The 16,873-nt window shown below is 39.3% G+C and overlaps 1 protein-coding gene across 1 annotated transcript; it reads right to left on the bottom strand.

Annotated features, from left to right (window-relative positions):
- Positions 1-15,404: 15,404 nt before the first annotated feature.
- LOC145412167 (zinc finger MYM-type protein 1-like) lies at positions 15,405-16,625 on the bottom strand. The gene has a single exon (XM_080282102.1). The coding sequence runs from the start codon at positions 16,623-16,625 to the stop codon at positions 15,405-15,407; it is 1,221 nt and encodes a 406-aa protein (XP_080138228.1).
- Positions 16,626-16,873: the final 248 nt, after the last annotated feature.

The raw sequence follows: 16,873 nt of genomic DNA on the forward strand, positions 1-16,873 counted from the left end.
CCTGACTTCCAATCCTCCGGGAGTCTACCTTCCTCCCAGGCCAATCTGCACATTTTCCACATCCATTCTACTACTATCTCTCCCCCATGCTTCAGCATTTCACCACACACTCCATCAATTCCTGGGGTTTTCCCTGATTTAACTTTCTTCATTGCTTCCACAACTTCTGTCCTACTGATTTCTTCCTGTCTTCTCACCTCCCTCCTTCTCCCAGCCATTCCCCAGCCACTTATTCTCGCATTACTTCCATCCTCTACGTTCAACAATTCCTTAAAGTGTTCTCTCCATATGCTCACTTTTTCTCCCTTCTCCACTAGTAATCTACCATTTTTATCTTTCACTCCCCTGCTAACTTCACTTCCACCCTGTCTTACTCTTTTCACCTCTCTCCAGAACATTTTCTTACAGTCCCTCCACTTTACACTCAAATTTCTTCCAAATTCCTCATCCACTCTCTTACTCTCTCTTACTAATCTTTTCACCTCTCTCTTCCTTTCTACATATAACTCTCTCTTCCGCCTTTGAACCTCTTCCACACCCCTATTTCTCATCCATTCATTGTATGCTTTCTTCTTTTGTGCCACAGCCTGTTTCACCTCTTCAGTCCACCACGCTGTTCCTTGCACCCCCCTCCGTCTTCTCTTCCTTCCACACACCACATCACATGCTGCACATATTTCTTCTGTAAATATTCTACACACACCTTCCACGTCTCCCATCCGCTCCAATTCATATTTGCCCAATCGTTCCTCCACTTCTCTCTTATACTCTGCCTTTTTCTCATCCTTCTGTAACCTTTCCACTCTCCTTTCAACTACTCCTTCCTCTCGTCTTTCCCTTCTTCTATTCCTCCAACTTTCTTGTACTTTAATTCTGGCCATCACCAAGTAGTGGTCAGAAAGTCCACTCCCCCAACCTCTATACACTCTTGCATCCATTACACATCTTCGCATCCTTTCATCCACACACACATAATCAATCATTGCCTTCCTTTCATTCAGTTCACCACCCACCCTTCTCATCACTCGCCATGTACACCTGTGAATCATTTTATGCCTGAAGAGGGTATTGGCTATCACCAATCCCCTCCCAGCACAAATGTCCACTAACGCACTCCCATTCTCATCTATCTCAGCAGGCACACCCCACTCACCAACTATTCCATCCACCATCACATTCCCAACTTTACCATTCATATCACCAGTCAAAAACACTCTCTCATTCCTTCCAAACTTTTCCATGCACACTTCTACATTTGTCCAGAACTCTTCTCTCACTCTTCTAGCACGATCTTGCGTTGGCGCATACACACACACAATCGCCCACATTTGTATTCCAACTTTCAACTTTACCCACACAATCCTTGACCCAACTGATCCATACTGTCTTATGCTCCTCTTCCATCTTTTACTCACAACTATACATACTCCTTCCTGTGAGGTGAGTGACAAAATGTTCCTCAGTGACAGTGAGACTGTCCTGGACACAGTGTCCTCAGCTGAAGTTAAGCAGTTCGGATGTTTAGAGTGTGGTAAAGCATTTTCTTGTGAGAAAAGTCTACTCCGACATGCACTTGTTCATTCAAGAGTGAAAAATTTCAAGTGTGGTGAAAGTGGTAAACGATTTGCACGTATGAGTCATCTCACTCAGCACCTATTGATTCATTCAGGAGTGAAGAATTTCAAGTGCGATGAATATGGTAAACAGTTTGCACAGAAGCATTGTCTCACCCAACACTCGTTAATTCATTCAGAAGTGAAGAATTTCATGTGTGATGAATGTGGAAAACGATTTACAAGGAAGTGTGATCTCACCCAACACCTGTTAATTCATTCAGAAGTGAAGAATTTCAAGTGTGATGAATGTGGTAAACGATTTGCACAGAAGCATAATCTCACTCATCACCTAGTGATTTATTCAGAAGTGAAGAATTTCAAGTGTGATGCATGTGGTAAACAATTTGCACTGAAGCAGAATCTCACCAGACACCTATTAAATCATTCAGGAGTGAAGAATTTCGAGTGTGATGAATGTGGTAAACGATTTGCACGGAAGCGTGAACTCACTGATCACTAATTAATTCATTTAGGAGTGAAGAATTTCAAGTGTGATGAATGTGGTAAATGATTTGCAGGTATGAGTCATCTCACTCAGCACCTATTGATTCATTCAGGAGTGAAAAATTTCAAGTGTGATGAATGTGGTAAACAGTTTGCACAGAAGCATTGTCTCACCCAACACTAGTTAATTCATTCAGAAGTGAAGAATTTCATGTGTGATGAATGTGGAAAACGATTTACAAGGAAGTGTGATCTCACCCAACACCTGTTAATTCATTCAGAAGTGAAGAATTTCAAGTGTGATGCATGTGGTAAACAATTTGCACTGAAGCAGAATCTCACCAGACACCTATTAAATCATTCAGGAGTGAAGAATTTCGAGTGTGATGAATGTGGTAAACGATTTGCACGGAAGCGTGTACTCACTGATCACTTATTAATTCATTTAGGAGTGAAGAATTTCAAGTGTGATGCATGTGATAAACGATTTGCACGGAAGCGTGAACTCACTAATCACTTATTAATTCATTCAGGAGTGAAGAATTTCAAGTGTGATGAATGTGGTAAACAATTTGCACGGAAAGAGAATCTCACCAGACACATATTATCTCATTCAGGAGTGAAGAATTTCAAGTGTGATAACTGTGGTAAGCGGTTTGGTTTGAAAAGTCATCTCACCAGACACATATTAAATTACTGTGGAGGGAAGAGTTTCTAGTGTGCTGAATGTGGTAAATGGTTAACTTGGTCGATGTCATCCAACACTGTCTAAATCATTATGGAGTGAAGAAAGTTGTGATGAATTGGGTAAATTATTTTTTTAAAAGTCCTCTCCAGTATCAGTTGAAGAGTGAACAAATTTCAAATGTGATGACTGGAAAACTGTGTAGAAAAAATTCACTTGCCACCTGACAGTTCATTCAGGTGTGAAAACAATTATATTAGGACTCGCGTAAATTTGCGCTTGTGGTGTGGCCCGCACCTGAGTACAATGTTGCCACGTTTTCTATACCGTTCTCTCTCTCTCTCTCTCTCTCCTGGCGGGAGATGTGAGCCACCCTGAGTACTTTTGATTCTTTTATAAGTTGTTTATAATTGTGCTTTCATTTGTTAATTTGGTTTTGTTATATTTAGTGATATTTATCATTTTTTGTATACAGCGACAGATGACCCGTTATTGCAGTACCATGATTGATTTTCATTCATTCATTCTCTGTCCCCTTCCTCCATCTCTCTCTCAGCCTGACAATGCCTCCACCACCACCACCTCCCGTCATGCCGACAATGCATTCAACCTTGCCCCTCTCCTGCCTGCCTCTCTCTCTCTCTCTCTCTCTCTCTCTTTTATTGCAAGAGACATTTTGGATATTTTCTTTTACATAATATTGTATATACTGTAAATTTGACATCATTTCCACACCACCCCTGAGATCAAGGCCACCAACTGGATGTGGAAGTATTGCCGCTCGCGAGTGAATAATGTTTTTTTTTTTACTTCGGTATTGGCATATGCCTACTATTTTGTCCTACATATTAGCTTATGATTATGAATGTCATTATTCCTTTTCCCTTAAAATTACAGTAAAAGCCAGTAAATGTGAGCATTTTTCCCTAGCAACACCTGTACAAGCTATGCTTGGGTCTACGGAGGGTACATACTTTACCTTAGGCCAGACTGGGTGTGTCAGTGTTGCCACTCACAAGAATTATATGAATTATTTCTTTTACTTTGGATATTGGCATATTTCTTCTTTTTTCGGGCTCATTCTCTTATATCCATAACTGCAATATTATTACCCACCCTAAAACTACGCTAAAAAACATTAAAAGTGACTACAATTTCTTTTAGCAACACTGTACATATTGTATGCCATGTTTCTGTGTTACTGTATAAATATTTATGCATAATAAGATTACTGTTGATTCATCCATCAAAATACACAAGTGTAAGTTTTATTCATCTGAATTTATCGTATTTGTGTTACCTTGTACATAAATAGCTTCCGTTTCACATCGCAAGTTGAGGAAACGTGGCACCATTGTACACAGGTGCGGGCCACACCAAAGCCGCAAATTTACGCGAGTCCTACTATAACCTATATATTTATGATAAATGTGGCAAAGCTTGAAGATGAAGCTAGGCTTTAACCAGGCATGGTGCCATTCACTAATAAGTGAGGGAGAAGATATGTTTTATCTCTTATGCTGGATTGCCAAAAAAAATGTAAAATTTGTAAAAAGTGAGTTGTAGAAAAAAAAAAAATACTTGTGAGTCTTTTGGTCTGTAGTGTCCCTTTAGCCACTATTGGTACTTGTGGCAGGCCACCCCTCATACAGCGTGTCATACGATCTATTGAGCCAAAACATTATTAACCATGGGTGATAAAATAGTGTGAAACTCTACATACACTAAACCCTCGATATACTGAACCCTCTTGTAATGAATTTCAGTTTAAACAACCAGTTTGAGTTGACCGAACATTATGTTCAATTAACAAATTTTGTTCAGTAATAGAATGGACACGCAGATGCACCCATCAGCATGGTAATGTACATGCAGCTGTTATGTACTGTTTGCATTGGTATTTGCTAATATGTTGCAAAGTATTTACTGTAATGTAACAGTTAATGTACAGCGAGTTTACCCACACTTTCCCCGTAAATACCAAACAACAAAATGTGCAGTAGTGTATAAGCAGTAAATAGTTTAGTGCAGGATTATGGTGGTTATCAATGACTATCTGTGCCAGTGGTGGAATACATTTTTTTTTTTTTTTTTTTTTTTTTTTTTTATGTTTAATGTACATGCAGGTGTTCTGTACTGTTTGCTTTGCTGTTCTCTAATATGTAGTATTTACTGTAATGTAACAGGCAATGTACAGTGTCAGTTTCCTTTACCCACTTTCTATAGCCGCTGTTGTAGACGGCCATCGTTCTTCTCCTAGATCTATCAACAGTGGTGTTCCTCGGGGCTCTGTCCTATCACCAACTCTCTTCATTTTATTCATCAATGACCTTCTAAGCTGTACAACTAACCCTATCCACTCATACGCTGATGACTCCACCCTTCATCTTTCCATTCGGTTCTCTCAACGCCCACCTCAGCAGTTACTTCAACAAACAAGGGATGAGGCTATGGCACACCTAATGTCTGACTTGGCTCGTATCTATGACTGGGGTAAAAATAATATGTTTGTTTTTAATGCATCAAAGACTCAGTTTTTACACCTATCAACCCAGCAAAATCTTCCACAGGTATACCCACTAATGTTTAATAATATTCAGCTTAATCCTGCATCATCCTTGAACATGCTTGGGGTTTCATTTACTCAGGACTTATCTTGGAAAGATCATATTACATGTCTTGTAAAATCTGCTTCTAAGAGATTAGGTGTGCTAAGCCAACTCCGTTCTTCTTTACCCCTGCACAATTGTTGACTCTATACAGGGGTTTTATTCGCCCCTGTGTGGAGTACAACTCTTATGTGTGGGAAGGCTCTCCACATACAGCGCTTCTCAATAGGGTGGAGTCAAAGGCTTTTCGTCTCATTAACTCTCCTCCTCTTACTGATTCCCTTCAACCTCTGTCTCTTCGTCGCAGTGTTGCATCTTTATCTCTTTTTTATCGCTACTTCAATGGTCACTGCTCTTCTGAACTGTCTGCATGCATTCCTCCACCTCTATGACGGGCGCGTAGCACCCGTCTAGCAACAAACTCTCATCCCTTTTCTGTCTAACTCTCTAATGCAAGAGTTAACTGTTACTCCCACTCCTTCATTTATGCAACAGGTCAACTCTGGAACTGTCTCCCTCTGTCTGTGTTTCCTGCTTCCTATGATCTCCAGTCTTTCAAATGCAGTGTGTCCAGGCATCTCATAATGATTGGATCTTGAATTTAGCTCTCTCTTGTATTTTTCTTTTTTTTCTTGGAAGGAACAATAATTGCAGGCTCGCAGCCTTTGGTTCCTTCTTCGCATAAAAAAAAAAAATTGAATGTCAAATGTACGTAGATTTATCTAAAGCCTACTTGCAGTCTTTATTCGCAGTGCAATTACTCCTAGAAAGGTAAGAATAACATACAGCATAATTTAACTAAAGTGTATTTGCAGTCTTTTATTGTTGCTCTTTATTGGCAGCAACTTACCTCATGGTATGACATTTTATTATGGGATGATAATGTCTAAGCACATGGCAAGTGCTCCACCTTGTAGTGAGAGTAATCTTTGTTTTCACTTTACTGGGGCAGGTCTAATGGAACACAATTTTTACAGTACTTTTGCCTCAAGTTTTATTTTTGTCATGGGGGGGGGTACTTTAATTGCAAGGTAGAGCACTAGCTGGATGCTTAGATCACTAATGTCAAGTATGCCATGAAAAATATAAGTAAAAAAATTAGTAAAAGATGTCACCCTTAATAGCATTAGTACATTATTATGTTTACAATGCACATGTTTCACTGGGCAAGGTGTATTTTTTCACTCAAATTACTGTGCACTAGGAGATGTGCAGTATAATACAAACAGCTTACATCGAAATAAATGCATCATATGAAGGCAAATAACCAGAGGGTATGATGGAACTTGGAAGGGCAAGATATGATAAAGTTTTGGTGGCTGTGAAAGAAAAAGAGCCGGGAATCTGTTGAAAGTATAACCCTGTTGTATTTGAGGTAGGATGTGATCATTTATGATGGTATGATGCTACCAATAGGTTTTCAGAGTGTGGTCTATTATGACACACAATGTGCTGTGCTCATATTATGGTGGGACAGTCATTCACAGTAGGATGGCATCACAAACAAAGATTCATTTGTGATTATAACCCGTGGATTGCGAGCCACAGCTCGGGCTGGGAAACATTGCATTGCAAGCCACAGCTTAGGCTGTGCTAACCTTCCAGTGGCCATGCATCACTGCAAACTACTCCACCTCTGTGCAAACTTACACATGGCACTACGCAAAGACAGGGAGAGAGACTTTTTTTCACCAGATGATGTCCTGGATGTTTATCTTCAAGTTTATAATAAACAAAAACCATTTTTTTTTTACCACCCTTATGCAAACTTATGCATGATGCTATGCAAAGGAGAGAGATTTTTTTTTTTTTTTTCACCAGATGATGCCCCGGATGTTTATCTTCAAGTTTATAATAAACAAAAACTAAAAAAAAAAAATCATTTTTTGCACACCACGGGGTGAGATAAAAAAGGGTAATTGTGCAATCCATAGGATAAAGACAGTGCTTATACTGAGACAGGACAGTCCTTCGCAATGGCTTGGTGTCAACTAATTATGCCCAATCAAGAGGGTACATGCAGGGGTGGATTAATCACTAGGCTGAATACCTCACAGCCAAAGCCGCCACCATTGATGGGGCCCACATTTATGAAAATAAATAAATTGATAAGTGGTGAATATTACAGTGACTGCCATCACACAAGACCTCATGATAGGGGCCCCTTCCCTGGGTAGGAGCCCCAGTACAGTACAAGTCCCATTATTCGGCATCTATGGGACCAGGATGATGCCGAGAAATTAGATTTGCCGAATAATCAAAAACCTACCCACTCAGTACCTTAAATATATTGGTGAACACTCATCACCACCTACGGTACGGTATTACAACTGTGTTTGGAGAGAGTACTGTATACTGTACAATACTGCAATCAATACAATACTATAACTGAATCTGAAATACAGTACCGTATATATATATACATATATATATATATATAGACAGATATAGATATAGATATATATATATATTAGTGAACATATACAAGTGTAATGACACAGTAGGCATACAAGTCAGATAACACTTCCTGGATGGCCGAAATGATACGGAATATTACCTACCAGCTCAGTACATCACTTGTATTGGTGAACTCATCACTACTTATATTATTACAAATATGTTTGAAGTGAGTACTGTATATAGTACTTTTTCCAAACAAAATAAAATAGTCGGAAAATTGCATAAAATAAAGTAAAGAGATCTGAATTGGTAAGGTCTTTCTGATGAAAGTTATAACTTACATTTAGCACTCACTCTTTTGTTCGTTTTTTTTTTGTTTGTTTACATGTGAAAGGAGAGTACTGATGGAAACAGTATTGTATTCCATGAATCCCTTAATAACCTCCGACACTGAACAACCCTTTACAGTACCGATGTCGAGTTAGTGAAATATGGAAAAACTGTGAACAATTATGGGAATGGAACAAAGGTCACTGGTATGATTACACGACTCTAGCTACGATTCCAAGCAGTCAGGGGGTCAGTTAATCCCAGATGTTTTCGCCCATTTGGTAAATGCACCGTAACTTTATTAATTCTCCAATCATAGCGAATCATAGCATGGGTTTAGGAAGCTAAATAACACATTTCTAGGTGCACCAGACGATTATCTTCACATCTTATAAGAAAATGGAAGAAATTAAATCCCTCTCTGAGTACGTAAAGTTCTTCCATTCTTCTGAAATCAATTTATTTTTCTTAAAGATGGGAAAATAATCGTCTGGCTCACCTAGCAATGTGTTATTTAGCTTCCTAAACCCATGCTATGATTCGCTATGAGTCACGGAAAGATTGATAAAGTTACGGTGTATTTACCAAATGGGTGACAACATCTGAGATTAACCGACCGCCTAACTGCTTGGAATTGTAGCGTAGTCATGCAAACATACCAGTGACCTTCGTTCCCTCCCCATAATTGTTCAGTTTTCTTTATAGCTCACACTAACTTAACATCACTGACATCGGCACTTTAAAAGGTTGTTCAATGTCGGAGGTTATTAAGGGGTTAATGGGATATATTACTGTTTGCATCAATGCTCTCTCTTTCACGTTAAGCACAAAAACAAACAAAAGAATGAGAACTAAATGTACGTTTAACTTTCATCAGAGAGACCTTAGCAATTCATATTCCTCCAGTTTATTTTTAAGTATTTTTCTGACTTTAGGTTAGGTTTGGTTAAATACAGTTAAACTCGGTTAGGTTAGGTTCAGTTAAACAGGCCAGTCCCACCATTATGCTGAGGAATAAAAATACTAGAGCTGTCACAGCCGTACAGCTAAAAACAACGGGGAAACTGATTTAACAAGCAACATTTATTTATGGGTAATGCATTACAGTGTCATGGGCTACTCAATTACCAGTAAGTCATTTTCATGAAGGCATCAAGAATGAAAGAATTTCAAGAATTAGCGTGGGGGCTTGGAACGTAACCCTCGCTAATTTGGTGGGGGTGGTTACTGTAGTGTATGATACTGTGCAATATTGTAATCAATACAGTACTATACCTGAATCTGAATAAAAATATAGAAATTAGTGAACATACAGAAGTGTAATGAAACATTAGGCCTACAATCCACAGATATCACTTCCTAGACTGCCGAGATGATTCCGGACATATGCCGAACAATCAATGATTTTCGTAAATGGGACTATTTCTCAAAACTGCCGAAATGTCGGATCTACCGAACAATCAGCTGCCGAATAATAGGACTTTTACTGTATCTGGTTTAGCCTACAGCTGATGGTCTCGTTACAGTCCCCCCAAAAATTAGTTTGTCTCTTATTACTTGGGCTTCATCCAAGGAGAGGATGTCAGTCCTCAGGACAGGGATGATAATCCCAGGATGGGGTGGGATGGGTCGACCAGCTGTGTCCTGGAATGGTACCAATATGTCTGCCCTCAACAGGGTAATAGAAATCCTGATAAAAGGATGGGCTACTAATTTGAAGACTGGGATTGGTGGCAGAAGGTTAGGGTTGACCCAACAAAGGTGGGAAGGGTCACTGCTGTAAAGATCTGTGAGGGATGTCAAAAGCTGTTAGTTAATCACAGGGCTGAAGCAGTGTTCCTGCATCTATACCTGTCCAAGGACATCCCCGAGGTGTTCACAGACGAGGAGATGAAGGGAAGCCTAGAAAACCATCGCAGGGTAGCAGTGGCCAAGTATGGCAAAAATGAGATGGTGGCATCTACCCTGTGGTTAACCTCCTATGCACCAGAGGTTTTCTGACTTTGCCCACTCCTCACTACAGGGGATTTCTGTAATTTTGGAAAAAATACCCCTACTTATACCCTAACATCTGCCATACTAAAATAGCTGGAGAAAAAGTTAACAATACTTAAGGTCTCCAGGTGGTCCTGTTGATAAGGATAAGTTAAAGATGACTGGTTTTCCGTGTTTCCGAGTGCGTGCCACTGGCTGTGACCTTGGACTTGCTGGCTAGTGTTGGCGCATTGACTGGAGTGGTGATTGTAACACTGCCTGGCCTTCCTTCAAGAAAACCTGGAATTTTCCACTCAATCTTTGACATCTTACCATCGTAAGGATGAGACATTACCTTGTCCATGTGGCTCCCCAAAGGGTTTTCTGCCTGTTTCATAGTGCCACGATGCCCAGTAGATGTGTGGGAAAAGAATAGCTCTTTATTTTCTGTACTCACTTCTTGCATCAATTATAATAATTTCCTTCTACTATGACATATTTGCACTTGAAATCACGATTACGGGAAATTGCACTTTGAGAAATACTGTGGCTGTTTCACACAGTATGGTTGAGTATGAGGTAATTACTTGGACTAAAATTCAGACTGATTTGTATTAAACAGTGGCATCGTGAAAATATTCCTAATGTAATACTCAACTTACATTTTCTGTACTTCACATCACAAATACATTTATTCTCACGTATTCACCATTACTTACTGAGTAACGAGGGAAAAAATTTATAGCCAACCAGGTCATTCTCTTTCTTGCTTGCTGACTCTTGGTTTTCTTTCATGTGGCAGATAAGGTTACTCAAGATATTTTCAATCATTGTTTCACAAATAACCATAAACAGTAACACTTATTGCACTGCACTTGTAAAACTTACTATAAAACACTTATGGCACTTACTAGATATAACTTACAATATCTAACATTTCACTTATGTATAAGAAACATCACACTTGTGTGTACCTGTATACTATTTACATTTTCCCTCACACCTTCTCATTACTTACTCTCAAAGTAATACTCGCTAAAACATTTAGGGCATAGAGGGACCTTGCACTCTGCACATTGGTAGGCTCTCTTTTCATGCTGGGAGATGACATTTGGTGGTGTTACATACGTGGCACCACCTGTACACCTGACGACCTGCTGTGGTGCAGCCAGTGTCTACCAGCCTGTGCAACTGGAAATATTCAGCACAGCTTAGCCTGTCAGGTTTAGGTGTTGTCTGCATTCCCCGCCTCGCACCTGGCACCTGTGTGGTTGAATATTGTTCATGGAGTTCACCTGCAAACTCTCTCTCAAACTTCTGTAGAGAGAGAAATTTCTTGACGACCTCGTTGAACAGTGTGAAACTGTTCAGGACAGCGATATCAAGAAGGTGTAAAAATGCCATCTTGTACCACCGGCAGGACTTACGTAGGCAGTCAACCTCACCAATCTGCATGTCTGACTTATCAACAAGTCGCGTGCTGATATTATAATCACTGATAGCATCAGGCTTCAACAAGGGTTCCCTGGTCCTGTAGTCTGTCGTTCCTGTTTCCTCAGACATACCCTTGTGTACAGTCATGGACAGAGACACTCAAGGGCTGGGCTGAGAAATTCTCTTTCCTATTCGATTTTTCCATTAAATCTTCGTCCATATGAACCGTACCTCCCATCCCGTTCCTTGCCTCAGGGGACAAGTGACCACTCCTCACCTCACCTGCCCTCTCTCCCTCCCTCCATACATCCCGTCATCCCCCCCCCCCCGTCTCTCTTTCTCTGTCTCTCTCTCTCTCTCTCTCTCTCTCTCTCTCTCTCTTTCTCTCAAAGGTTCTGTAAGGTGAAGAATAACGTCAATGCAAAGTATACGTTTACTGATATAATTATTATAAAATAAATAAAGCATGTTAGTATAAAATAAATAAAGCATTTTAACACATTTAAAGATAACTGATGTAGCCAGCTTTTAAGCGGCGTCAGCATACACTCTGTCTCTCAACATTTGCTTTTCTCCTTTCTTCTCTCCCTTCCTCATCTACTCGGTCTGTCTGTCTATCTGTCTCAGTATCTGATTTCCTCCTTTCTTCTGTCCCTGTTACTTTCTCTTAACACCTTCCCTTATGTCTATATGCCTCTCTCTCTCTCTCTCTCTCTCTCTCTCTCTCTCTCTCTCTCTCTCTCTGTCAGTATCGAATCCAACCGCCTTTATTTCCATTTTCCAATCACTTCTTGCAGGCGGTTTGGCACAGAGCTGACATGATTATTATTTATCCGTCTGCTTATCTGTTCCTACCTATCTGTCTGCCTGCGTTTTTCTGTCGATCGATTTATATATATATATATATATATATATATATATATATATATATATATATATATATATATATATATATATGAAGAGAGCATTGGATGTGAGAGGGATGTTTGTAGGGCAAGGAAGAGTGGCTGTGCGTGATAGAAATGAATGGAGAGAAATTGTGAATGAATAAATGATGACGCAGCCTTGGGGGGATATTCTCCTACATTTGTCTGATCAGCTGATCAGGCAGATGCGGGTAAAGGGATGGTTCTATTATGATGTGGCAGGTGTAAACCAGCTCTGCTGTAGGGCCTTGCTGTGGATGTCACTGATTGCACGGCGCAATTGTCCCTCGTGCGGTGTGGTGCGGTGAGGAATGGGGTGCTTCTGAAAAGCCTAATATTCCGTCAGATGGCTCCACTGTAGCAGTAAACACATTCCCGCGCTGTATAAAAAGCATAATTTTATTTGTTAAATATTTACACTGTTGTGTGAAATTGTGAATCATGGTAATGTCATATGCCGTAATATAAATAATACAAATAGAACACGTATATATAACGTATCATGAATTGTTTATATTTATCATAAACTGAAATTAAAATATCACTGATGGCATGTGATGGCAATCCGCCATTTCAGTGGTCCTATATTATTTAATTTCTGCTACATTTAGTGCAAGTTAGATTCTTAATACATAGTTTGTTCAGAGTGTAAAGTACGCCTAGTGGGTATCTTGACTCATCCAGTCTCTATGTGGGCAGAAATTTAATGTTGAGTAAATACTGGCATTCACCATCATAAATCATCCGGTCTGAGGAACCGTCCCAAAACCAAGATCGTTTACGCGTCATTCTTTGCCCGGTCTCACCGAGGACAGACGACTGTGGAAGGTACACAAGCCAAGACATCGCCTCCAAGTGATCCACAAGATTCACACGGAGTCAAGTTCAGTATTCACGATTTTATATATATATATATATATATATATATATATATATATATATATATATATATATATATGCAATCGTGAGAACACATGAGTAAATACTACTGCATCCTCTTAAATGTCTACCCCCAGTGAGATTGCATCCAGGTCAAGAGGACTGGTATGTGCACAAGCTACTGACTCAGTCAGTGGAAGATCTTACAAACATATGTGTGTGGACAGGTGGCCTGGAGACAGTTCTCACATGACCATACCATTAGGGACTTGCCAAGAGGAGGCAATGTGTGTGAGATATTGATGATAAGATGACCTTAAGGTATTTATTTGGTAGGCACTTGGTGAAATGTAAAAATTAAAATAACCACTAGTTCTCAACAGAAAAAGGCAAAACTTCACTGTAACACTTTATTTACAAAAAGCTACAATGATACATATGAATATGACAAACTCACGGTGCAAGGAAGCTGCAGGGGAAGGTCTCTCTCTCTCAGCTCAACAGTCGCATTACTGAACTATATGTGTTTGTGGGTGTGTCCATTTACGACAGTAATGTAACCAACGTCGGGTACAGGGACATGAGAAATGGGCGTAGCTTAGTTAAGAGCTAGAGAGGCAAGATGTGGGAATGACAATTACACAAAGATATCGCTCGATGAAACACACTGCCTGTACATAGTCACTTATGAACCAATGACGAATGTTATGAATTTAGTTTGTTTCTACTCTGAGTGAATCCGTGACATTACACGCCATCAAAATAAAATTTTTCTTGGAAACTTGACATGATGACATCCCTCGTGAAAAAACTTAAACACGGGACTGTCTTGTGGTGCGCATGCGTGAAGGAAGCGAGCAAAATGTTGAATGCCAGTATTTACTCAACATTAAATTTCTGCCCACATAGAAACTGGATGAGTCTAGATACCCACTAGGCGTACTTTACAGTCTGAACAGACAATGTATTATAAGAACCAAATTTGCACTAAATGTAGCAGAAATTAAATAATATAGGGTCACTGGAAGGACGGGTTGCCATCACATGCCATCAGTGATATTTTAATTTCCGTTTATGATAAATATAAACACTTCACGATACGTTATATATACGTGTTCTATTGGTATTATTTATATTTCGGCATATGACATTACCATGATCCACATTTTCACACAACAGTATAGATATTTAACAAAGAAAAATATGCTTTTTAAACAGTGCGGGGAATGTGTTTACTGCAACAGTGGAGCCATCTAGCGGAATACTAGCTTTGAAAGCACCCCTCTCCCCCTTGGGGGCTAAGATGCGAATGACCGTGTTAGAGTGGATGAGTAAGTGTTGACCTGTCTCGGCTACCCCATTTTCCTTGGGGGAAGCAGCCTATATATATATATATATATATATATATATATATATATATATATACAGTGCCGGTCCTAGGACATCTGACGCCCTAGGCAAACTGGTGGTGTCGCCCCCCACTCTCCCACTCATCTTGAATTTTTATGCACACAAGCTTGGAAGAGAAAAACATGACTATGGTGCATTTTTAATCCAATATTAATAAACATGTACGTAGTACATCTCATTTCCCCTCTGTATAGCAGACATGTGAATGATGTGACGTTTTATTAACATACCTGTACACATCAGTTTGAAGCTAATTGTAATAAAACTGATGTACAATATCTATATACATAAAAGTATAAAAAAAAAAAGTATGTTTTTATTCTCATAATAAAACTTATTATTTATCATCAAGATCCATAACACTTTATCTATTTGCTGACATGAAAATGAAAAGCAACTGCACATGAACTAAAAATAAACCTTTGCAATGACAATTTATCTTAGAAATTAACTTTGCGAGCTTTTTGCTTTGCAAAATCTGTTTTCAGTTCCTTTACACATAGTCTTTGAGCAATGTCATGCTCAATTGAAGGAGTGGCTAGTCCAGAAAGTCTCTCGTGATATTGTGGATCTTAGGTATGTCTTTATTAATTTAAGTTTTGAGAAGCTTCGTTCTCCACTAGCAACGCTAACAGGTAGAGTCATGAGTATCCGAAGAGCAACAGAGGTATTTGGAAAACTGTCTACCTGTTTCTGTTCACAAATATCCTTTAGTACGTTCAGAGGCCCACAGCTTTTTTCGAGTCTTCTTGCAATGACCTTCATTACATAAATCTTGAGCATCTATATCCTTAGAATCTTTTCCCTGCAAAGCAGACTCCATCTTCTGGCACATATCCATTAGTTGTTGTGTTGACTTGTCCCTTAGAGAATGGATATCGTAATGAAAGCCGAACACAGATTCAAGGTGTGAAATTTGTTCAAATCGTTCTGAAACTGAGTGAATTGCTGTGTCTATAACAGAAAAATAGAAGTTCACCTTGAAATTCTGCTTGGGGTCCTGGATAGGTTCATCTCTTGCTTCATATGAGAACTGCTGTTTTTTTCTTATGATGCGGATTGGCTCAGGTTCAAATTCGCTTGATAGTTCTAGATTATCAGCTAAATCACGAGCATCTACGAGCATCTCTTCAAAAGCTTTATCACTTCTGCAGTCAGTAAGGTACTTTTTAGAATGCTCCAGTTGTTTAATGGCTGAGTCCAATGTCGCATTTGTTAACTGCAGATGCTTGCTTGCTAAGTTAATTTCAAAAAGAATGTTGTACCACACAATCAATGAGGCAACAAATTTGAACTTAGAAATGCTATTTGCGAGAGATTCAGCTTCTGCACGTGTAGACGTACCACTTGATCCTATGAGGGTAGAGTCATTGGCTATTTCAGTTAATGCATCAAGAACTTTACCAAGCTCATACCTAAGGGGCTTCAGAGCATCAATTCTACTCTCCCATCTTGCTTCACTCAATTGTTTAACAACTAGTGAAGGTACATGCGATGTAAGAACGTTCCAACGGCGAGTTGATGCAGAGAAGTAGACATAAATATGTTGCACGAGGTCAAAAAATTTAGTAGCATCCAAACAGCATCTTGCAGCATCATTAACAATCAAATTCAAACTATGTGCACTACATGGAACAAAATATGCCCTGGGAATAACGTTCAGTATTCTACGCTGTACTCCGTTTTCCTTGCCTCTCATGTTACTCCCATTATCATAACCTTGACCTCGTAAATTTTCAACTGACAGTGACAATTCATCTAGTTTTTGCAAAATAGTTTCCGTCATGAAAGAACCAGTAGTTTCCTTTAATGGTATGAAACCCAAGAAATTTTCTTTTATTTTCACCAGTGAATCTTGCATCTCATTACCTTCCATATCTGGTTTGGCAATGTCCACATAACGAACTATCAGTGTCATCTGTTCCACATGACTTACGTCAGGTGTACAATCTAGAATAATCGAAAAATACTTTGCCTCACGAACAGCTTCCAAAATTTTTTTCTGAACAGCATTTGCCAAGAGCTGAATTAGTTCATTTTGAATATGTTTCCCAAGGTAATGGACGTGTGTCTCTTGATTTCTTACTTTGCGAAGATGTTCCTTCATAACAGGGTCATACTCACCTAGCCATTCCACAAATTTTAAAAAGTTACCATTATGAGGAG

Source organism: Coenobita brevimanus, chromosome 92 (genome assembly GCF_032717465.1).
Source record: "Coenobita brevimanus isolate Jiangsu-jjx chromosome 92, ASM3271746v2, whole genome shotgun sequence".
Lineage (NCBI taxonomy): Eukaryota > Metazoa > Arthropoda > Malacostraca > Decapoda > Coenobitidae > Coenobita > Coenobita brevimanus.

What these genes read in the sequence shown, in the direction of transcription:
- LOC145412167 (XM_080282102.1), bottom strand. Translation starts at nt 16,625, where the DNA reads ATGACACTGATAGTTCGTTATGTGGACATTGCCAAACCAGATATGGAA.